Source organism: Syngnathus typhle, linkage group LG3 (genome assembly GCF_033458585.1).
Source record: "Syngnathus typhle isolate RoL2023-S1 ecotype Sweden linkage group LG3, RoL_Styp_1.0, whole genome shotgun sequence".
NCBI classification, from domain to species: domain Eukaryota; kingdom Metazoa; phylum Chordata; class Actinopteri; order Syngnathiformes; family Syngnathidae; genus Syngnathus; species Syngnathus typhle.
In genome coordinates this window covers 20,878,864-20,902,400 of record NC_083740.1, presented here as the reverse complement: position 1 = coordinate 20,902,400, position 23,537 = coordinate 20,878,864, and the positions used below count along the sequence as shown (strand labels likewise).

At 42.0% G+C, this 23,537-nt stretch overlaps 1 protein-coding gene across 3 annotated transcripts in view; it reads left to right on the top strand.

The window, feature by feature from the left end:
• glra3 (glycine receptor, alpha 3) overlaps positions 1–23,537 on the top strand; it is a 90,549-nt gene that overhangs the window by 31,043 nt on the left and 35,969 nt on the right. For all 3 annotated transcript variants that reach the window (XM_061275162.1, XM_061275160.1, XM_061275161.1), the window contains 2 exons: positions 11,049–11,272; positions 12,436–12,518. In XM_061275162.1, the coding sequence (XP_061131146.1) occupies positions 11,049–11,272; positions 12,436–12,518 (307 nt within the window). The remainder of the gene's footprint in view (positions 1–11,048; positions 11,273–12,435; positions 12,519–23,537) is intronic.

Sequence of the window (23,537 nt, the reverse complement as noted above, 5' to 3'; positions counted from 1 at the left end):
AGTATTCAGAGTCTGCCCTCAAGTACTGTATCACAATTTAATAGACATTGTTAAATTAGAATATGGATAAATTAGAAAACATCAGTGTTAAAATACTCTTAATAGTCTTTATTCTTAAAATCACGCTGTCATTGGTTGTGTGGTAATTACTGCAAAACTTTTAACCAAAGCAGTGTTTGGGTTCAATTGCTCCAACAAGCTTAAACCAGAAGGTTATCATTATCAACCTGGATTTACTACCTAGTTAGGTATTCTTTAAATTTATAGGAATCTTCCCCTGAATTTTGGTTACAATCTTTACATTGACTAAGTTCATAATAAATGAGGCACGAATTAGTTAAACAAAAGGCTCATCTATTTTTAGATTTTCTTTGTTCTCCCTAAGTCACACTGCATGCAAAACAGATGCATTGCATACGAACGGCGCAAGGGAAAGAAAGCATTGGAGTCAATGAGTCGAAACACACTGGCTGTCAGGGTTCGGTAATCCAAAATGTTCAAAGAGCCATATTGGCCCAAAAAAAACAAAAAACATAACTGTCTGGAGCCCCAAAAATCTAAAAGCCTTTTATAAGGCAACATAGACTGTCAATACATAAGTTGTATGCCTACTATTAAAATAATTTAACATTTTATAATTTAGTTTATAATTTTAATTGTTGAGCTAATCCTGGAGTAGTATCCACATTTGACCATTTCATTACAGTAGTCATGGTAGCCCGTATCAATATTTTTGTTCATCTTGGATGGTCATTTATTTCCAAGTTTATGTTGTCATAACGTGCAGTCAGTACACGTAATCTGAAAGGGAAATGTGGCTATCATTTACAAATGAGTCTCTATATGGGTCTATGGTGGTTATTGGGTGAACTCAACTCTTCAGCATGAACCTCTGTGATCTTGTGGTCCAAGGAGGTGCAGACTTTCCAGACACGCAAAACATTTGTTCCGCATGCAGCGTGAATTGCAGTGCGTGTGTCTTCAGTATGTGTACTGTACAGAGACCGCAACGCACCCATTCCGCAGGTGGTGTGAAGGCGTTAGCACTTTGCACCACCCCCCACACACATTCACACCCACACACACTCCGTAATCCAAAATCATTATTTGGAGCTAATTAAATAAGTCATTCTAAACTAGCTGGCTGTCTTTCACTATGCGGCAATACTATGATTCACCGGTGACCAGTGTTCCCTCGAAGCTGCGCAATTGCGCACTGGTCGCGCAGTCTCTGCACACAAGAAACTCCATGCTGCGCACAAAATAGAATTCACCATAAACTGATTGATTAATATCTAATGTTAGACGTAATCTAATTTAATTAAATCTAATCTAATTAAGTGGACGAATGATTTTCTTTCTGTGCCTTTTTGTAGCGGAAATCAGTAATTTACAAGTGTGCAGCCAATGATATGATATGGTTCACTTACACTACACAGCCAATCATAGGATTGGCAGTGCCTGAACATTTGTCCTGCCCATCCGTGCCGCGCAGGTTACCTAACTAACGACAGTGCGTGGCGTCAAGCCATGCAAATGCTAAATTAGCTAATCATGGCGAAACGAATGAGCAACGACAAATCCATTTGCCAAGTCAAAATAAACAAGAGATGCCGCAGTTCTTTTAAGATTGAATGGCTGTCGGAGTGTGTGCAAGTACAAGAGGAAACGGTGAAACTCTGAGATTTTCTATTTTCCGAATGAGAAAGGTCTCCTGCAAAACATGCAGTAAAGCCAAAGTGGCGAGCAAGTTTACGGAGGGAAAAATATGGAAGGAATGGAAGTAAGACTACCTCAAGCATCCCATTCATCAGAAATGTCATTTGAAACCTGTTGGAATTCCACAGTGTGCGCAGGGAGCTTAAGATTGTGTGTTTGCTCAGACACTTGAAAAATTAGAGGGAACACTGCCGGTGACCTATACAGCAGTGGTCCCCAACCACCGGGCCGCGGACCGGTACCGGTCTGTGGGTCACTTAATACCGCGCCGCCAAGCTGCACAGAAAAAAAAAGTGTTTTTATCGACGATCAATTAATTCAGGTCAAGACGCTCGTCCCGGTCACGTGACATGTTTCCCCAGTCGAGCCCGCAAAGCTAGCAAAAATGAGCAAGAAACAGAGATGTTTGGAAAGCTTCTTTGGAACGGAAAAAAAGCCAGAGGAGACGGAAGAAGAAGAGGCTACCACTTCTAAGAAAAGGAAAGCTGCATTTAAAACACTATGACGCGCCAAGCCCACTCTGCATAATATGTGGCGACAGGCTAGCTAGCGAGGCAATGAAGCCCTCAAAACTGCTTCGGCACATGGAGACCAAGCCTCCTGCATTAAAAGACAAACCTTAACCACTTCGGATGTCATTGTCTCCGATTACGCCTAGATGGGACCGGCTCGTTTCTGAGAAACAAGCTCAGTGCTCCCACTAATTCAATGTAATGGTGAGTTTTATTTTAATGTCGTTTATACTTGTTTTTATGCCAGTCGTATCATTTTATTTCATCGTATTCATATATTTATTATAAATGTATTATCTATTTATATAAATGTATTACCGTTTTTGTCCGTGTATTTAACTGATTTATTGTCCTAAAATCTGGGGTGCGCATTATACATGGGTACAAAAAATTAAAAAAAATTTTTTTTTTAATTTTATTTTTTATTTTTTTAAGTCCCAATGATCGTCACACACGCAGGGAGGCAATGGGTCCCATTTTTATAGTCTTTGGTATGGTCTTAACTAGGCTGGATGTAATTTTTTTTGTTGGCCTTGATTTCTCCGACTGCCCGTAAACGCACCACCGCGCTCCGTGCGCGCACGGGAAAGAGGCGGCTCTGTATGGGAGAGACGTTGAAGAGGAATAAAAACACCCTTGGAAACCAAAACTTGCCCCTCGTCGTGACTCGGAGCCGCAACAAATGTTTCGGATTTGTGTAGGGTACATTGTGACAGACAGCAAACGAGCAGGTGATCGAGCAAGCCTTGTCTGATACGAGAGCATTGCGGTCGCATGGAGCGTGTTTGAAGTGAACAGCAGAGAAGAAAGGAACAAGGCAAAGTGTTGTGAAATAAAATATTACCTGTAATACGGATTTAGGTTGAGAACTGAACTCTCGCTCTTTATATAGCTGACGTGTCTTGCGCATCCGTTCTGCACATCTGTAATGGCGGCCTCCGTATGATATCCGGTTTGCGTGTGTGCGAGAGCGAGAGAGAGCGAGAGAGAGAGCGCGAGAGAGAACGCTCAACCGTAGCGCGCCGCCGACCGCCCAACTGCACCGCTCTGGTCGCATTAATGTTACAGAGCCGTCGCTGAAATTTAGAAGATATTTTTAAAGTCCTGATGTAGCTCGACGTGCAGTTTTACTGCAGGTAACACTGCTTTTTTGTGGTAGCTCTTTTTCTATAATTGTAAAATCTGTCATGCAAATCGCGTCTCATGTTTTATTTTAGATGACAACGAGAGACACCGTCTGACTGGTCAGATGCCAACAGTACTGTACCTCTAGCTTATCCGTTCACGGAGGCAAGGAAGTGCAAAATGTCCAAGCACAGAAATGTCATCATCCAGAGACAAAATTTGTAGTTAAAGGCATGCTCCCGTTTGCCACTGTAGAACCCCCTGATTTTCGGTAGGTGAAGATTTCTATTGTAAAAACATTTTTTGCGTTCTTCACTCTTAGGTTTGTAATGTCATATTTACACAAAGTTGCAATATATAAAAAAAAAAGATTTTTCTTTTTTTCTGAATAAGAATCGATAAGAGAACCAACCGATAAGGTCTTGAATCGTTAAACGAAATCAAAAATGGAATCGGAAACGTAAAAATCTTATCAATTCCCATCCCTAATCATCACGGCCATTACATTTTCCTTGCGTGGAGGGGGAGTCTCACCAGATCTAGTGTAGCATGAGATAATTCACTTTCTAGCTGTCTACTCAATAAAAAGTAAACATTTGGAGAACTGGGAAATTTATAATTATATTATAATAATTATAATATTAATATAATAATTATTTTTTAGTAGAAAGTTTGCAAAAATCTTACCTCATTCTCGTGGACTCATTCTCGTGAGACATCTTGTCTCATGGGATTTGTGTCTCATACCATCCTTAATAGCAAGTAACTGTTGCGTCCATGAGTGAGGAACATGTCAGAGAAAGATTGGTCAATTTTCCAGTTCTAATTAGATCCTCTTCACTTTATTCTCCAATTAGATCCTCCTCACTTTACACTGACTTCGCTCTTCCGGGCCTCATGTTGACGTTTGAACATGATACTAATTTAAAATATAATTTAATTTCAATCTTGATTTTCAAGGGTCTGGTCTTCACATCCACAAGTGCTTCTCTTTCCCATTCAAATCAGCTCACATTGCGTGATTCAAAACAGTCTTCGAACAGAAGGAGCAAAATGGACTTTGATCCTTCCTTTCCTTCCCACCGTGGCAGAGTCTGGGAGAGACTGATTAGACTAGTCATAAAGATCTTTGCATTGTAGAAATTGCAGAGTGAAAACATAAGGCAAGTTCTACTTTTTAACTAGGCAGCAACGTGTTGTTTATTTTTGTACTTCCGTGTTCCCCAGTCACATAACCCAGGAAGAAAACTCCCGTCAATCCGTTATGCGTCCCTCTCAAAGGGACTTCAGCAATACACAATGGAACAAACAAATCGGCAGTAAACAAAGACAGGGTAACAACACACAATAATTAAATTATGACGATGAATCAATGTCCGCTACACCTGTTATAAAACAACAACCAGGTAGAAGGTAGAAGACATCCTCAAAGACTAACCAATAACTACAATGTCATTTGACTCCAACGATTAAGCTAAATTTGCTTCAGGTCAAGGAGAAAGCAATCATGCCATCAAGTGTTTTTGACAAAAATGATCATTATTAAAGGAGACGATGGAGAGAAGCACAGTATTTTGCAGCTCTGTTTTGGAAATGGCAGACAAAATAATATCTTACCTTCTTACAAAAAGGAGCAACTGAAACACACAAGAGGAACTTTCATCCTGGGAGATAACAATAACCAGTGTGGTTAATAAAAGAGCAACAATAAACTCTTGTTTGTGACAGGCAGACTGTGAGAAGTGTTTGTGAGAAGTTTTTTTTTTTTTTTCTTTTCAAATCAAAACCAATATAACTCAATGACCAATAGACGAACTTCTAATGGTGGCAGCAGGATGTGTATGCATACTGTTGCTCTAATCCAGACATAGGCAAAATACAGCCCGCGGGCCACATCCAGCCCACGGGCCCGTTTAATCTGGCCCGCCAAACCGGAATAAATTGTATTATTAAACATTTTTTTGGGTCATTTTCCCTGCAATGACTGTGTTTCCCCAGTAGATGGGGAACACCCGAAAGCCGTGTCAGAGAGCTCAGTGCACACTCACAAGTGCTTGTGCGTACGCAATAGTATGGACTCGGCGCACTCCGCCATCGATTTCTATCAGTGCCGAATTTTGAGCGTGGGCTCTGCTCTGATTTTCAGATATCCGTCACCGTTTTGATTTCTTTCTTACTTTATTTAGATGTATACTTTCACTGATCCTTAAAGAGGATGTATTTGGTCAGAATGTTTGCCGTTTTATGTGATTTCGGCTCATAAGATAAACATATTTCATAAATCTCACCTGCAGGCGCTGAAGTGATGGAAACTGTTATTCATAATAACAGTGTCATATTTAATGAAAATCACTGTTAGTAGTTTTTGGGTGAAATTTTCTTTTTTCATGCTGTTAATAAAGGCATTTGTTTTCAAAAAGCTTTTTTTGAATATCTATGCTTTACTACCTACTAAAGGCCAAAACCTTTTATGCAATTACCTTTACGTGTCGTTTATATTACTTCACACAAACACTACATCCATCTGCTCCTGGTTCGGCCCCCCAGTCAAAATTTAGAACCCAATTCGGCCCGCAATTCAAAATGTTTGCCCACCCCTGCTCTAAGCTGTTGAGTGATTTGAAAACTTGTGAGTGGCATATGGCCAATAAGGGCCTATTCAGTTATGAGGGAAAGTGAAAGGGTCAAGACAAACAGTGAGGTTTTGATCGAAAGTTCATACTTCAAACCGGTCCAGAAAGAGGAACATACGTATACAGGGACCATATGTTACTTTAGGATTGAGACCTTTCTCTCCTCTTTACCATCTGTCTTATGAGCCACCCACAACTCGTTTCCTCTTGATAAATGGGAGTTCCCAGTGACATAACCTCGTATCATTACCACGTTTAAATATGGTTTACTGGCATGAATGGAAGTGACATTAATAGACAAAAAATGGTGGTTATTTTAGTTTTATTAGAGATTAAATAGTCAGTATTGCCAATAATATAATTTTAAGTAAATATTAAAAAAAAGAGGAACTTTTTCAGAGATATCTTTTCTGAAACACTTTTTTTTACCTTGAAAGTGGAAACAAATACAGGAAGGTCAAGAGATTTAAGGTTAATATTAAATATCTAATGTAAGTCACACACACATGCACACACAGAAGGAAGGCTTAAAGCCCGGTTTGGTCGCTGTAGTCTGCACACGCTATCTACTATGTTAAACAGATTTACTGCTGTTCGACTCTCTTTTTTTCAATTGCTCACGCAATCCCTCTTAATCTATTCTCTCTGTGTGTGAGCAGAGCACAAAGGGAGAAATTACATTGTCAAAGGTTTGGCTTTAGAGCAGAACACTTCAAGTAAAAACATGTACATGTTCGTTCAAGTGTTGCTCCTGATAACTACAGTCCACCAATTCAGTGCTGATGTAAGGGTACATTCATATTTCTTCATTTTGTGTACATGTCAATGCTACAACTAATAACTGGGATTAGTATGAGGAAATATGCAGGACAGAAAACCAAAACACTTTGACACATTTCCAAATGTTTTGCTCCTAACAATACTATAAATGTCATCTCTGGGACCCACTTGCAATATAAGAACACAAACTCTAGATAGAGCAACACATTTAAAATGACATCTAGCCACAAATTACATTAGGATAAAAGTAATTGAAGTTTATATAACCAGTGTTACCCTCCTTCCCCATAAAAAGGCTTCTCCACATAATTGTGGATATTTTTTAAATATTTATAATTCTATAATTCTATCTCCCTCGCTCTGTCTCTCTCTGTCTCTCTCTGTCTCTCTCTGTCTCTCTCTGTCGCTCTCTGTCGCTCTCTGTCGCTCTCTGTCGCTCTCTGTCGCTCTCTCTCTCTCTCTCTCTCTCTCTCTTTTACAATGTGAAGGAATTACATTCACATCAAATGCCTTAGGAAGAATCTACAAAATGATATTACAGGAAGTAAAAAAATTTAATGACGTGGATCAAAGAGGTACAGCTCAGTGAATGATAATGGGTCATTAAGATTAAATTGTTTGAATTACTGAATAGTATAGTACATCCTTGTGAAACAGACATGTTTAATTGTGTAGTGTTTAATTTCATCATGTCTTAATTGAACTGTGAACTTGAGTTGTGTAGTGTTTCATTTCATCATCTCAATTGAACAGCGTCTTCAAAAATAATTGTATGGAAGAGGACCCTGCAACACCAAATTACAGAGTGAAGCAAATTTCTAAAGATCGAATTGTTGGAATTATTTGTAGTATTGTATATTTACACAATCTGTTGGATTGTGTTTAAATGTTTGATTTCCTCATATCTAAATTGAACAGTATCTTCAAAAATACTTTTATAGAATTGCTGCCATTTAGAGTCTGAGTTCCAAAGGTTTTGCATGTGCAAAAAGGGGAGCAAACTTGATTGCACACGCAAACAGCTGATTTACTAACCGAGCACAGCCAGGATTGTGGCTGCCAAATTCACTAAATTTCCACACTACTTTGTGCATTCTGAGAGCAGTGCATGCAAACAGATTCATTTAGCACTCACATGATTTGTCAAACCTGAGACAGGAGTGGATTTTGTATCTCTAAATACTGCAACAGAAAGTGAGGCGCAAACAACACCTCTGTGCCTAAGTATGATGAAGCGCAGGCAAGATGAGAGGCAACAAGGAGAATACACCGTCCTTGCGCAGCATAAGATCTAGTTTCTTGTGGCTTTTGTCATTTCGGACTGTACAATCGCCCACTTTGAAACCCACCCTGTGGTGAATGTAGCCGATGTCCTTAAGAGAACTTTCACCTATTTGGAACTTTCTCGTCCAAATCATACAGTCTGTTGTGACAAAGATTGCAACATGGCTGCGACGATACGAGAGGCTGCATGGTTTGGGAGCCACACATAACGTGATCCGTGCGCAGCACACAATCTCGCTGGTCAGTTTGATCTTAAAGTTGGCCGCATATCACGTGTGCTGGTACGTATCAGTCGCATAGTGGTAGGTATTTTTGTCACTGAAGCTCAACAGAAACAGTACTTTTGAGGTCTTAACACACGAACACGCACAAACTAATTGTGGACTTATTGTGCCATTAAATGGTATAACTCGAGAGGCCATAGATGATATGGTGCCAAGTAGTAATAAGGTCACTATTGTAATTATTTCCATTAATGCTTACTTTATTTGTTTTATGTTTGGCACTTTGATAACAATATATTTTTTCTTAAACTATTCAGTAACCGAAAAGCTCTCAGCTGCAGGTGTTACTGGAAGCAGTATTTAAAAAAAAACAAGCCTGTAACAAAAGTGACTCCCCTGTTTATGTTCAGATTTGCACTTTAGAGCTACCGTAATTTCTGGACCATAAACCTCACCTGATTATAAACCACACGAGCAAAAATAAGAAACCAATTTTGTTTTATTTTCATAAATAAGCCGCACCGTACTAAAAGCCGCATGTGCACGCAAGTTATTTACAAAGAAAGACAGTAAACAGAAAGCCTTTTTAAAGTTTTAATAACATACCTTAACATTTCTTTCCAAACACTGCCTGTGACGCGGCAGTAATACCGCAGCAACACGGAAGTAACACGGCACTGATAGGGCTGGATAAAAATAACATACCAGTAGAAGTCACTGAGACGCGGCGGTAACAAAGCAGCAACCTACCGTGTTGCACAGCACTAACAGGGCTGGTTACAAATATAGCAGTAAAAGTCACTGAGAGCCCTCTTCATCTTCCTCCTGTGCACTGAAACCATCGAAGTCTTCCTCCTCAATGTCGAATTGGAATAGCGTCAGATATACTTCGCCACACACTTTCTCACTCTCTCTTTCGTTGTCGCTTTTATGCATTTCTTCTAGCATTTTACACGATGAGGGTCTGTTCATGCTAATTCTATTCACGCACAAAGCACCAAGTTACATTAAACTAGCGAGCTACACGTGACCAGGAAATAAATAAAGGGTGACGCAACAAGATGTCATCAACAATAGCCCAGTGCCCCCTAGTGACTGGCAGAAACCTCTACAGTGCTTGTTAAGAGCCAAATCGACTGCCTTTAACTTAAAAGCGGCATCATATGCATTTCTCTTGTCCCCCAAAATGAGGGTTTGTGTATAAAAGCTTCCGTTCTTCAGTAATATCTGTCTTGAACTCGTTCTGTCTCTTCTTTGTGTCATTTATACGGCACTATTTGCCTGGCAGATGGACATGCGATCAACACACCACTCTTCTCATCAGTGACCATGTCACATGTCCCTCCACCCAGTGAAGCGCTGCCGCACAACAGCAGTCTACAGCCTTTTTACAAGTGTATAAGTGATCAAGTCATCACAATAATCACGAAAAATCCACCGGACGACAAGCTGCAGGGTTCAAAACTTGAACAAAAGTAGTATAATCCAGAAATTACGGTAGAACATTCATTTTCTTTTCATCTACACACTTTAAAAACTGGAAAATTATCAGATTAGTCATTATTTGATCGTTTTGCAAAAATCATTCTCATGAAATCGATCTCGTGAGATACGTATCTTGTCTCACTGTTTGTGTCTCGTCCCATCTCTGACAATGAATCCGGGCACCTATTACAAAACTAGTTTCCACTCTGCATGTCCTTGTGTCAAAATCATTTCAGCGCACTGTGACAATTGTCTGGTGGTATCGCAGAGCAGCTATTCCAACTTTGAAATGCAATTATGCAGGATGGCCGAGTACTAGAATGAGATAAATTGTTGGCTTCACAAAAATTATTGGAGCGATATATGTCTGTAACTCAATCATGTGCTTGGTTGTGCTCGCAGTTCTCATCCAAATGTTGCATGGTGAAAAGAAACCATTAGAGCTACCTAAAAATCCTCTTTTAGATAAAGTGTCCTTCATCACCATTACACTTGATGTGAACTTGATCTTAGTAAATCAGGCCCTTAGACTCACAGGTAGCGCGGTAGTCACAGTTTTTTCTTTACTCCATGTTGGGAAGTTGCGTAACTGATAGTTGAATTCAACAAGCAGCACAAGTCAGTGATGTGCAGGTCAATACTGAGATATCAGTACGTCCGATACCATATCTGTATCCGCTGAAATTGATTCTCAAATGGAAATATTGATACGTCAGTCATTCGAGGGGTAACATACGTACTTTATATCCTTAGTATACAGGGGAAGGTAACTAAGCTATAGTGATCTTGATTTAATGATCTGCATGGTGGGAACTACTTCCACTTAGCTAAGTTTGTTACGTATCTCAGTCTGTCTATTAAGTAATGTTTTACATTGTAACAGAGATGGTCAGAGAAGGCAGAAAAATCATGAAATCATGAAGTCCAAAAAAAACAATGATTGAATAAAAATATTTAAAATGTCACTTCTCTGCTTCATGCTTTATCTTATTGTATTAAAATCAATCATAGCCTATCTAGTGTCATTATCATAAAGGGTTCTAATTCTAATGGTTTACTGTATGATTTGAATACACACTACATACAGTACAAATACTACTTTTTTACACAGGTAAACTTAAAATTCTAGCTTTTGCACAGTCCACACAAAAAAAACTCCCTCTTGAAATAACATGCGTAATCTAATTCAATACTTTCTATCACCAAATGCAATTTGTGTGTTGATGCGTTTTCAGATGCCACGTGGTATTGCTTAATCTTCATATTGTTATTTCTTGTGCATTTAGGACTATCGCGTGAACATTTTCCTTCGTCAGCAGTGGAATGATCCCAGGCTTGCCTATGCAGAATATCCAGATGACTCTTTGGATTTGGACCCCTCTATGTTAGACTCCATTTGGAAGCCAGATCTGTTCTTCGCCAATGAAAAGGGTGCACACTTCCATGAGGTTACAACAGACAACAAGTTGCTGCGGATTTTTAAGAATGGAAATGTTTTATACTCTATAAGGTGAGTTCCACGTTACTCTTACATCAAGTAGAAAAGGAGCAGAGAAACAGTCCAGCAGACCCTCAGCAACATTTTGGTTCCGCAGTGACATTGTACAATGTATAGTCAAATACAAGGCTAAAACCAATAAATAACATTTAAAAAGGTTGAAAAACCAAACCAATTCAGTAATCATTTAGACACATTGTTTAACTAAAGATGATCCAAATCTGTTGATTATTATTTCAGGCTCTCAAAAGTAATAATTAACAGTACCACACAGTATTTTTCACCACAGAAGCATTGCTTGATTGCATCCAAGACACATAGCTCATTTTCCCCCATTTTGGGTAGGTACGTGCCGACATGGCAGCCATGTAAGCAATGTTGACGTAATAATTAAATACAATGCATATTGTAACTTAATTATGGGAAGAAAAGCAGCAGATAAAGTAAAACTAGTCGTCTTTCTGCTCCATTTCATTCTAGGTTAGAGAACATTTGTATTTGTTTTTTTTCTTTATGATGAATTAAATAAATGATCGAAATGAAAAATGACAAAAAATGAAAGATCAGATTGGTCGTTGTAGATCAAATGAAGCGTTGTCATAGGCACGCAGCTCAAAAGGGACATGCATCTAGGTACCAGTGTTCATATCTTGAGTTGACGAGTGAAAGCAGAAACTGTTAGAAAGCTAAGACAACTTATCTTACACTTACACTTCCATTCTCTCAAATTACTATGCCGATAATAATCAAATTTTTGAGAATGCTTACCAGCAAAATGGTGAAGTTCATAATACACAAGTGCAGGTGGAAAAAAACTGCTTTTGAAGTCCATAATGTATTATACTCTAGAAATTACGGTACTCAAATGCAACTTTGTAGTTGTTAAGCTAATACATTCCATTGTTTTTTCATTGAAACACAATAACACGGGATTAATTCACAGTGAACTATTATATTCTACTATTATAAACACCCATTTGTAATTATTTATTTTATACAATTTATACTGTTCACAAGCACTTTACTTGCACATAAAATGCTTAAACTTGTCGTGTTTGTTTTGTGATTTTCACCCAAGCTACTTCTAGAGCCATGCATTGTTTTCAGTTCACAGTTCAACACTGTCAATGTATTTCACTTACTTCTCACTTATACATTTTTCTGTACACTTTCAGATTAACGTTAACGCTCTCATGTCCCATGGATCTAAAAAACTTCCCCATGGATGTTCAGACCTGCATTATGCAGTTGGAAAGCTGTAAGTACTGGACACAAATTCACCACTTTAATATAGCTGCCTTAATTTGTGCAATGAGGCTTGGGTATCTGGCATTACATACCATGCTGTCTTGAATCATTTATTTGAAATGAGAGATTGATGTGCTGGGACTCACCATACTCCTCAATGGTAGCCGTGAATGGTGTGAGAAATTTTACAAAATACTCAGGATTTGTGATTTCAGAAGTCACGTGCATTGTGTCTAAGATCATCACTTAAAAGAGCTGTAGCAACAGCTTGTGGTTGTTCCAAGCATCTCTCAATCATGTCAAGCAAGCTGTTCCATCTAGTCCAGGGGTGGGCAAACTTTTTGACTCGCGGGCCGAACTGGGTTCTAAATTTGGACCGGAGGGCCGAACCAGGAGCAGATGGACGTAGGCTTTGTGTGAAGTCATATAAGCGACCTGTAAAGGTCATTGCATAAAAGATTTTGGCCTTTAGTAGGTAGTAAAGCATGGATATTCCAAACAAGTTTTTTGAGAACAAATGCATTTATTAACAGCATTAAAAAAATAATAATAATAATAATTCACTTAAAAACTGCTATCAGTGATTCTCATAAAATACGACACTGTTATTATGAATAACAGTCTCCATCACTTCAGTGCCTGCAGGTCAGATTAATGAAAGATGTTTAGCTTATGAGATCACATCAAACGGCAAACATTCTGACCAAATATATCATCTTGAAGAATCGGCATACATCCAAATAAAGTAATCAAAACAGCAACACGGTGAGGGGTATCTGAAAATCAGAGCAGAGTTTTAACTCCCAAACACCTGGTAACAGAGGTGAGGAAACGGGAAACACTTCCTTAAAGTAAGCCTTTACACCAGGGGTGGGCAAACTTTTTGACTCGCGGGCCGAACTGGGTTCTAAATTTGGACCGGAGGGCCGGACCAGGAGCAGATGGACGTAGGCGTTGTGTGAAGTCATATAAGCGACCTGTAAAGGTCATTGCATAAAAGATCTTGGCCTTTAGTAGGTAGTAAAGCATGGATATTCCAAACTATTTTTTTGAAAACAAATGCATTTATTAACAGCATTAAAAAAATAATTCACTAAAAAACTGCTATCAGTGATTCTCATAAAATACGACACTGTTATTATGAATAACAATCTCCATCACTTCAGTGCCTGCAGGTCAGATTAATGAAAGATGTTTATCTTATGAGATCACATCAAACGGCAAACATTCTGACCAAATATATCATCTTGAAGAATCGGTGAAAGCATACATCCAAATAAAGTAATCAAAACAGCAACACGGTGAGGACTATCTGAAAATCAGAGCAGAGTTTTAACTCGCAAACACCTGGTAACAGAGGTGAGGAAACGGGAAACACCTCCTTAAAGTAAGCCTTAAGAACTTTACAGGTTAAGATTTGTCGCAAATAGGTGGTGCATCAATGTCCTTGAGCATCCTGCATTGTTTGAAAATGAGAATGGTCGCTAGTTTCAATTCCTGCTATGTGTACAAATCATATTCAAAATGCATTTTTTTACAATAAACTTGAGAGCCTCCCGTTCATTTTCAGTGGGAACAGTGTTGTTGGTCTCCCTTTTTTGCTAGTGCGTCATAGTCTGGAGTAAAATTTGTTGTGGCAATTCTTAGGAGAGATCCGAGGTGTTGGTCCGTTTACCTTGATCTGTGACGGGTTGATGTTGATGTGGCTGAACGTCACGTCGCGTACGTCGAGCCAAATTGGCCACTCTTTTTTTTAACATTCGGCACTCACTTCTTTTTTTCGGGCCACTCATTTTAATGGAAGGATTCCAGGGGAAGGTTTGTGGGTGGCTTTAGCGCATAACTGCATCTGAAAGCTCAGCGCGCGAATTATAAGAATGCTGTCGTCAAAGCCCACGCTCTAAATTCGGGACTGATACGAATAGAGCGAGAGTGCGCCAAGTCCGTACTACTGAGTACGTACACGCACTTGTGAGTGTGCACCGAGCTTTCTGACACGGCTTCCGGTAGTAAATGCGCAGGCGAGCGCTTCGCCATCTACTGGGAAAACGCAGTCATTGCAGGCAAAATGACCAAAAAAAAAAAAGTTTAATAATACAATTTGTTCAGGGTTGGCGGGCCGGATTAAACGGTCCCGTGGGCCGGATGTGGCCCGCGGGCCGTAGTTTGCCCACCCCTGCTTTACACACTCGAACTTTACAGGTTAAGATTAGTCGCAAATAGGTGGTGCATCACTGTCCTTGAGCATCCTTCATTGTTTGAAAATGAGAATGGTCGCTAGTTTCAATCCCTGCTATGTGTACGAATCATATTCAAAATGCATTTTTTTACAATAAACTTGAGAGCCTCCCGTTCATTTTCAGTGGTAACAGTGTTGTTGGTCTCCCTTTTTTGCTAGTGCGTCATAGTCTGGAGTAAAACTTGTTGTGGCAATTCTTAGGAGAGATCCGAGGTGTTGGTCCGTTTACCTCGATCTGTCACGGGTTGATGTTGAAGTGGCTGAACGTCACGTCGCGTACGTCGAGCCAAATTGGCCACTCTCTTTTAAACGCTCGGCACTGTGTCCACCTTGCTTTTCCTTGGGCGACTCATTTTAATGGAAGGATTCCAGGGGAAGGTTTGTGGGTGGCTTTAGCGCAAAACTGCATCTGAAAACTCACCGCGCGAATTACAAGAATGCTGTCGTCAAAGCCCACGCTCTAAATTCGGGACTGATACGAATAGAGCGAGAGTGCGTCATGTCTGTACTACTGAGTACGTACACACACTTGTGAGTGTGCACCGAGCTTTCTGACACGGCTTCCGGTAGTAAATGCGCAGGCGAGCGCTTCGCCATCTACTGGGGAAACGCAGTCATTGCAGGTAAAATGACCAAAAAAAAAAAGTTTAATAATACAATTTGTTCAGGGTTGGCGGGCCGGATTAAACGGTCCCGTGGGCCGGATGTGGCCCGCGGGCCGTAGTTTGCCCATCCCTGATCTAGTCACTACAACCATTGTAAGTTTATGCACGGTAAAATTTTTGATTAATGGTTAGCACAGCTGTGGCAGATGTACCACAGTGAAAAAAAAACGTCACAGTATACTCACACTGCCTACGTTTACCGAGCTTGTGGTGCCAGGTTTGAAGTGTGAGCAAAACACTTCGTGTGGAGACTGTCCAGCCTCGTTTACTGCTAGTTTGATGTTTCCTGCATTGCCCATTACAACAACAATATTTATTATTGTTGATGTTAAATGTTGTCAAGGTCCCACTCACTAAGTGCAGACTTTATCACATCTTCTACAGCATGGTTAGGCATCTCGGGCCTCGAGGATCGGTATCCTGCATGTTTTCTATGTCTCCCTGTTGAAACACAGCTGATTCAAATGGTCAGGCAAGGTCTGCAGAAGCTGGATAACAATCCTGAGCATTTGAATCACGTTTGCTGCAACAGGGAGACATAGAAAACATGCAGGACACCGGCCCTCGAGGACCGGAGTTGCCTACCCATGATCTACAGCAGGGGTGTCCAAACTTTTTGCAAGGAGGGCCAGATTTAATAAAGTGAAGGGGCCTGGGGGCCAATCGTTTTTCTGACATTTTAACTACAAACATTTCATGCAAATACACACTGTTATAAAACAAATTTCATTGTCGCAATTGTCTTTATTTTTCAAATGACAAAATAACCAAATATAAGCCACTCAGGCAGATGTGAACAAGTCTAAAAACACAAATTCTGCCTTTCATTCATATCTGAAGAGTCAGATAAGATTGAACAAACTGTATGAAATACCTTAAATTTACATGAGTTTAAAATTATGTTTGCCTCATGAACATTTTAAACAGGAGTTATAAGTAATGCAAATTTGTCTGTTATTGTTATTAACTAAGAACAAGTGAATTTTGCTCTTGTCATTTACAATATCTTTCAGAAAGTAATAGTTTGTGTCACGTCTACAGGTTCATAACATCAACAGTATTAACATGGCCACTTCGTAGCTTGCTTTAGTTATACCGTCATTTTCGGAATAAAAGTCGCTCCGGAATATACTAGGTCGCATTAGCCATAAAATGCACAATAACGTGAAAAAAAACATATATAAGTCGCTCCGAAGTATAAGTCGCATTTTGGGGGGAAATTTATTCGACAAAATTCAACACCAAGAACAGACATGAACGAGCAACAACAGGCTAAACCAGGGGTCTCAAACTCCAGTCCTCGGGGCCGCATTCCTACATGTTTTCCAAGTTTCCCTCGTTAAACACACCTGATTCAGTTATCAGGCTCCTGCAGAACGTGAGGATGAACTGATCGTTTGAATCAGTGTGTTTAACGAGGGAAACTTGGAAAACATGTTGGATTGCGGCCTCCCGAGGACTGGCGTTTGAGACCCCTGGGCTAAACGATAGGTATGCTAACGTGACATAAACACAAATGAAGAGCTGAGAACGGGCCTGACGTAACATTCAGAGTTATTAAAGAAAACTATTACATAAATAACATGTTTATAAAACCATCTGTGTCACTCCAATTCATTAAATCCATCGATCGTCCTTTGTCAACAATGGGTGCGCACCGCTGACGGCGCTTGCACTTCAAAATATTCCACAGGCCCATATAACAATATATAAATTATATATCAAATAACTATTATATAACTTATTATATTAACTTTTCAAGATGGCGGCGCGTGCATACGCAGCGACCTCTCTCTGTCCCGCCCAAACGGTGTTTTGTCCGTCTAATGAGTGTTTGTCCGGCAGTTTTTTTTGTTCGTCTCGTCGTACTGAGTCGTGCTACAAGTACGACAGGCAGGTTCTGCTTGACATCGGCCAAAGCGAGTTTTGTCGCGTTCTGGACTTTGATGCGGGAACATCAAAGGAGCTCGGACTGCTACGTCCTGAAGCGTCGCCGGGCTCGTCTGCTATTCCTCCCCCGGTTGGGAAGCGTCGAAAGCGGTGTGCGAGGAGGCTGAAGAGGGGCAAACGCGGGGGCGTCCGGGCCAGGCTGGCGGCCAAACCTGCTCGCCCGGCCGTGCCTTCCATTCTTCTGGCGAATGTTCGATCGCTGGACAACAAAATGGATTACATTCGCCTGCTGCGATCTACAAACCGGACAGTGCGGGACTGCTGTGTGCTCGTGTTCATTGAGACTCGGTTGACTGTCAACATTCCGGACTCTGCCGTACATCTGGAGCGGCTAGCGTGCTATCGGGCGGACCGGGCCATTGTACAAGGGGGGAAATCTCGTGGAGGTGGAATATGCGTCTACATCCGTGACGAATGGTGCCGGGACTCTGTAGTGGTATGCAAGCACTGCTCGCCACTGGCGGAGTTCGTGATCGTTAAGTGCCGTCCTTTTTACCTGCCAAGGGAATTTACCGCGATTCTGCTAGTCGCGGTTTACATCCCCCCTTCCAACATCGAAGGCGACAGGATCGCGGCTCTTAGTGAACTGTACCAGGCTGTCAGTGAACAAGAGACAGCGCACCCTGACGGTTTCACCATCTTCGCTGGGGATTTTAATCATGCTAACCTGAAGTCTGTTTTTCCGAGGCTTCACCAGCATGTTAATTTTCCTACGCGTGGCGACAGCTTCCTGGACCGGGTCTACTCTTCGCATAAAGGAGCTTTCAAAGCCGCCCCCTCCCCCATCTTGGACTTTCTGATCATATCACTGTTATGCTTTTGCCAGCGTACAGACAAATGGTGAGAGCGTCCAGGCCGGTTCGCAAGCAGGTACGGGTGTGGCCTGAGGGTGCCTCTGATGCACTGCGTGACTGCTTTGGCTCTACTGACTGGGACATGTTTAGGAGGGCTGCCACTTGCGACGATCGGACAGACATTGAGGAGTATACTGACTCTGTTTCCTCCTACATCAGGAAGTGCATTGATGATGTGACTCTCTCAAAATCCATCGTCACTCGGGCTAACCGGAAGCCATGGCTGACAGGGGCTGTCTTCAGGCTGCTGAGGGCCAGGGACAAAGCCTTTAGAGCAGGGGATGAGGCTGGCTTGAGGACTGCGAGGGCCGACCTGTCCCGGGGCATCAAAGAAGCAAAGAGGGCGTTCTCGTGCAAAATTACCGCCCACTTCATGGACAGCAGGTACGCACGGAGCCTTTGGCAGGGCATTCAGACCATCACGGATTACAAGCCCGCGCCGCAGAGCTGTGAAGGCAACGTCCGTCTGCTCAATGACCTCAACCGCTTCTTTGCTCACTTCGACGCTCAGAACAGCACTTGCCCGCTGAAGGCCACTCCCCCTTCACACGAGCTGCCCCTGTGCCTCTCCGCCGACAGCGTGAGGAGGGCGCTTGCCGCTATCAACATCCGTAAGGCGGCGGGCCCTGACAACATCCCGGGTCGGGCGCTGAAGGACTGCGCTGGTGAGCTGACGGATGTCTTCACGGACATCTTTAACACTTCCCTGCAGCAGGCCGTCGTCCCGTCGTGTTTCAAAGCTGCCACCATCGTACCTGTGCCGAAGAAACCCGCTCCGTCCTGCTTCAATGACTACCGCCCCGTGGCACTTACGCCCATCATCATGAAGTGCTCTGAGCGGCTTGTCATGGAGCACATCCGATCCGTTCTCCCCCCCACCATTGACCCCTTCCAGTTTGCGTACCGAGCCAAACGGTCTTCTGAGGATGCCATCTGCTCTGCCCTCCACTCGGCCCTCACCCACCTGGAGAGGAGGGATTCGTATGTGAGATTGCTGTTTGTGGACTTCAGTTCTGCCTTCAACACCATTGTGCCACAACGCCTCATCAGCAAACTTGACGCGCTGGGCCTCAGTACCTACCTCTGCAACTGGCTACTGGACTTCCTCTGTCAGAGGCCACAGGTAGTACGTGTTGGCGACAAAATCTCCGCCAGCATCACGCTGAGCACGGGGGCCCCCCAAGGCTGCGTGCTCAGTCCGCTGCTCTTCACCCTCCTGACGCATGACTGCACTGCTACCTACAGCGACAACCGTATAGTGAAGTTTGCTGACGACACGACTCTGGTGGGTCTCATCACCAAGGGAGACGAGACTCAATACAGGCTGGAGGTTGACCTTCTGACCACGTGGTGCAGGGACAACAACCTCCTGCTGAACGTCGACAAGACCAAGGAGATTGTTGTGGACTTCCGGAAGGGTCACACCCAACACCTGCCGCTGACCATCGACGGTGCTGTGGTGGAGAGAGTGAGCAGCGCCAAGTTCCTGGGGGTGCACATCAGTGAGGATCTCTCCTGGTCCACCAACACCGCATCACTGGCAAAGAAAGCCCAGCGCCGCCTGTACTTCCTGCGGAAACTCAGGCGAGCGAGCGCTCCTCCGGCCGTCATGACTGCATTTTACCGCGGCGCCATTGAGAGCGTCCTCTCCAGCTGTATTGCTGTTTGGGGTGGCGGCTGCACTGACTACAACTTGAAGGCCCTGCAGCGCATAGTGAACACGGCTGGTAAGATTGCTGGTGCTTCGCTCCCCTCCTTGAAGGACATTTACACCTCCCATCTCACCCGCAAGGCGACCACGATTGTGAGTGATGTGAGTCACCCAGCTCACTCTTTGTTCGAGCTTCTGCCCTCTGGAAAGAGGTACAGAAGCCTGCGCTCCCGCACCACCAGACTCTCTAACAGCTTCATACTCCAGGCTGTTAGGATCCTGAACTCGCTCCCCCGTTCTGCGTAGCGTCCTGTACTTTTACTGTCTGTACTGTCTGTATGCACACTGGCTCTTATTTGTTGTGTTATCTGTTTATTTATTATTTATTATTACTCTTATTATTTATTGTTTGTGCCTTTTTGTTTATGATGTTTTTTACTTTTGCGCTATGCTTGCTGGCTCCGTTTTGCTCCTCTTATTTATTGTGTTATCTGTTTATTTATTATTTATTCATCACTCTTACTATTGATTGTTTGAATTTTTGCCTTCTTGTTTTTATATTGTGTCGCGTACGTGTATGTCTATCGTGTTATGTGTCTCGTCACCGTGGGATAGAGAAAAACGTAATTTCGGTCTCTGTGTGTTGTGACATGTGGAGAGATTGACAATAAAGCTGACTTTGACTTTGATATAAGCAATAATATTATCAAACCATCTGTGCACTCTAAATCATTAAATCCATCTATCAAATCCCTCGTCCTTTGTCAACAACGCCACGCGTGCTCCCTGACGTCAACCTCGTCGTTATTCCACAGATCTAGTATATAACTTTATTGTAGCGTTAACAAAGTACAAGGAAAGACGTGGGTTTGGTAAACGGCTCTTTATTTAACAAAACAAACTTCCAGGGGTGTGGTGGCGTGGACTTCCAGCCACGGAGGAGGAAAAGAGATCCATAGAATAGGACCGGGCGTGCGTAAAAGCCATTACCGAGCCCCATCCACCGTACCCGGACAGCTGAGGGCCGACCCCCGACTTCTATCCACGGAGGTGAAAGAGAGCTCTGTAGAGTAGGACCGGGCATGTGTAAAAACCATAATAGTTTTTCAAACCTTCTGTGTCACTCCAAATCCTTAAATCCTTCAAACTCTTCGTCCTCCGTGTCACTTAGAAACAAAGTCGCTAATGATGCCGGTAGTACGTGGGGCCCTTCGTCATCTTCGTCATCCCGTGATCAATCTTTGTCCTTTTTGTAAACAACCGCCGTGCCGCGCTGCTGACATCACTTGAAATTCAAATTACAGTAATCCCTTGCTACATCGCGGTTCGTTTATCGCGGTTTCATTTTTTTTATTTTTTTTTGAAAATTTTTGAAAAAATTCACACGTAAGTCGCTTCTCATTATAAGTCGCCCCCCCCACCCAAACTATGAAAAAAAAACACGATTTATAGTCCGAAAATTACGGTATTTACTCTCGCTGTTGTGATGCCAGTTCAGCTTGGAGCTGCTTCACTTTATCAGCGCGGCCACTCTCTGTTAGCTTGTCGTATGTGTTAGCATGTTTAGTCTGATAGTGTCTCTTTAGGTTGAAATCCTTAAACAAGACAACCGTCTCTTTACAAATTAGACAAACAGAATTGCCTTGATTTTCAGTGAAGAAGCATTGTAATTCTCATTTCTCTTGAAAGCGACAGCCCTCAATGTCAACTTTCCTCGTCTTCTTTGCAGTCGCCATGGCAGAAATGAGCGGAGAGAGGTGGTGCTGCCACCCTTTGGTAATAGAAGGAATTACAGTTTCAAGTTTCATGATTTTTTCATTCAGTTTGACAGTGCAGGCGGGCCATAAATCATACATTATATGACCAAAGCTGCGGGCCGTATGAAATCTGACCGGGGGGCGGATTTGGCCCGCCTGCCGGACTTTGGACATGCCTGATCTACAGCAATTAGGTTCCAGTGTGAATTTACCCAAGTGCTAAATTTTGTAGGACATAGTACAGGTGGCAAAAGTAATCAATTTTAATAATTGAGTGATTGTTTAGAGTCATTATTAAATACAGATTTCAGACTCTCAAAAGTATGAATTATTTGATAGCTCTAGTCCTTCTGTAAAGCAGACTGATTTAGCTTTGTTTATCAAAATAAGAGCATATGCGTTTACTTTGGGAAACAATGACCATTAATGCTTTTTGTGATATTGCTTTAGCTGGTGTTCAGTTGTTTCTTTAACTTTTAAATAATGCCAAACTAACAAAAACAATTGGTTTTCGATTTGGTAATCGACATATTTTTTTAATATAACTTAATGCAAATAAAATTGTAATGATTGTTTGATTAAAAGGCGGAATAATTGATAGAATAATCAATTCCCCAAATATTCGACAGCCCTAGGACATATCTTTTAAACTCCCATTCACTCATTATATATATATATATATATATAGTCCTGTATTGGTAATATAACTCAGGGTTGTATATGAAGTCCAGCCATTTGTGGTGATTGCAATACACTCTGACTGCATAAAGTTCTGTTGGATGAGAGCTTGTGCATCGGTGCAAAGACAATCTAATACAGATTGACTAAAATGTGCTCATGAAGGAAACCCGCATTTAAGCTTCAGGTTCGCTACTACCCTTTTAAAACCCTTGTTGTCCACAACAAAATGGCAGCAAATCCTCTGCAATGTGGCACGCCATGTATCTCGTTATTTCTTGTGCCCTTGCGAAAAATCAAACAACTTACCAACAAAACCTTTTTATTCATCATAAACTATATACAATTTGTGCTGCTTATCTAAGAATAGATATACATATGATTAAAAAAATATGTATTACTGTAATTCCATCCATCCATCCATCCATTTTCTGTACGGCTTGTCCACACGGGGGTCGCTGGCGTGCTGGAGCCTATCCCAGCAGTCATCGGGCAGTAGGCAGCCAATCGCAGGGCACACAGAGACAAACAACCATCCGCAATCACATTAACACCTATGGACAATTTGGAGGGCTTAATCAGCCTGCCATGCATGTTTTTGGGATGTGGGAGGAAAACGGAGTGCCCGGAGAAAACCCACGCAGGCACTCAGGCAGGAGAACATGCAAACTCCACACAGGGAAGGCCGGAGGTGGAATCGAACTCGCACCCTCTGAACTGTGAGGCGGATGTGCTAACCAGTGCGCCACCCACTGTGCATCCTCCTGTAATTCCTTTTATTTTATTTTATTCTTTATGTTTTTCCTACTCAAAATAGTTCAGCGGTAGGGCAGCACCCTGGGACAATCCACCTGCTTTTTTTTATATGAAAGGTGTGTTATCTATTTGTGATTGGTGGTGGTGATAGGGTCAAGAAACCAGATTAGAAGCAATATCTCTGATTGAAACACCAGCCCGTACCCCAATTTTGTACCAAGCTGCAGCACGATTTGATGTCATGACTGATGTTATTTGTAAAAAGTGCCATGTAGCTACAGACCTTTAAGGACTCAAAGTCATCAAACGGTAGGCTAATTCAGGGAACGCAGCCTAACAGGATCAGGCCTGACAGGATCAGATGATATTTTTTTAGTAAAATTTCTGCTTTACCCCACTAACCACACCATACATAGCTCAATTTATGTGATGTGTTTATTTGAGATTATTTTTTTCTGAGATAATGCAGCTTACTGTGA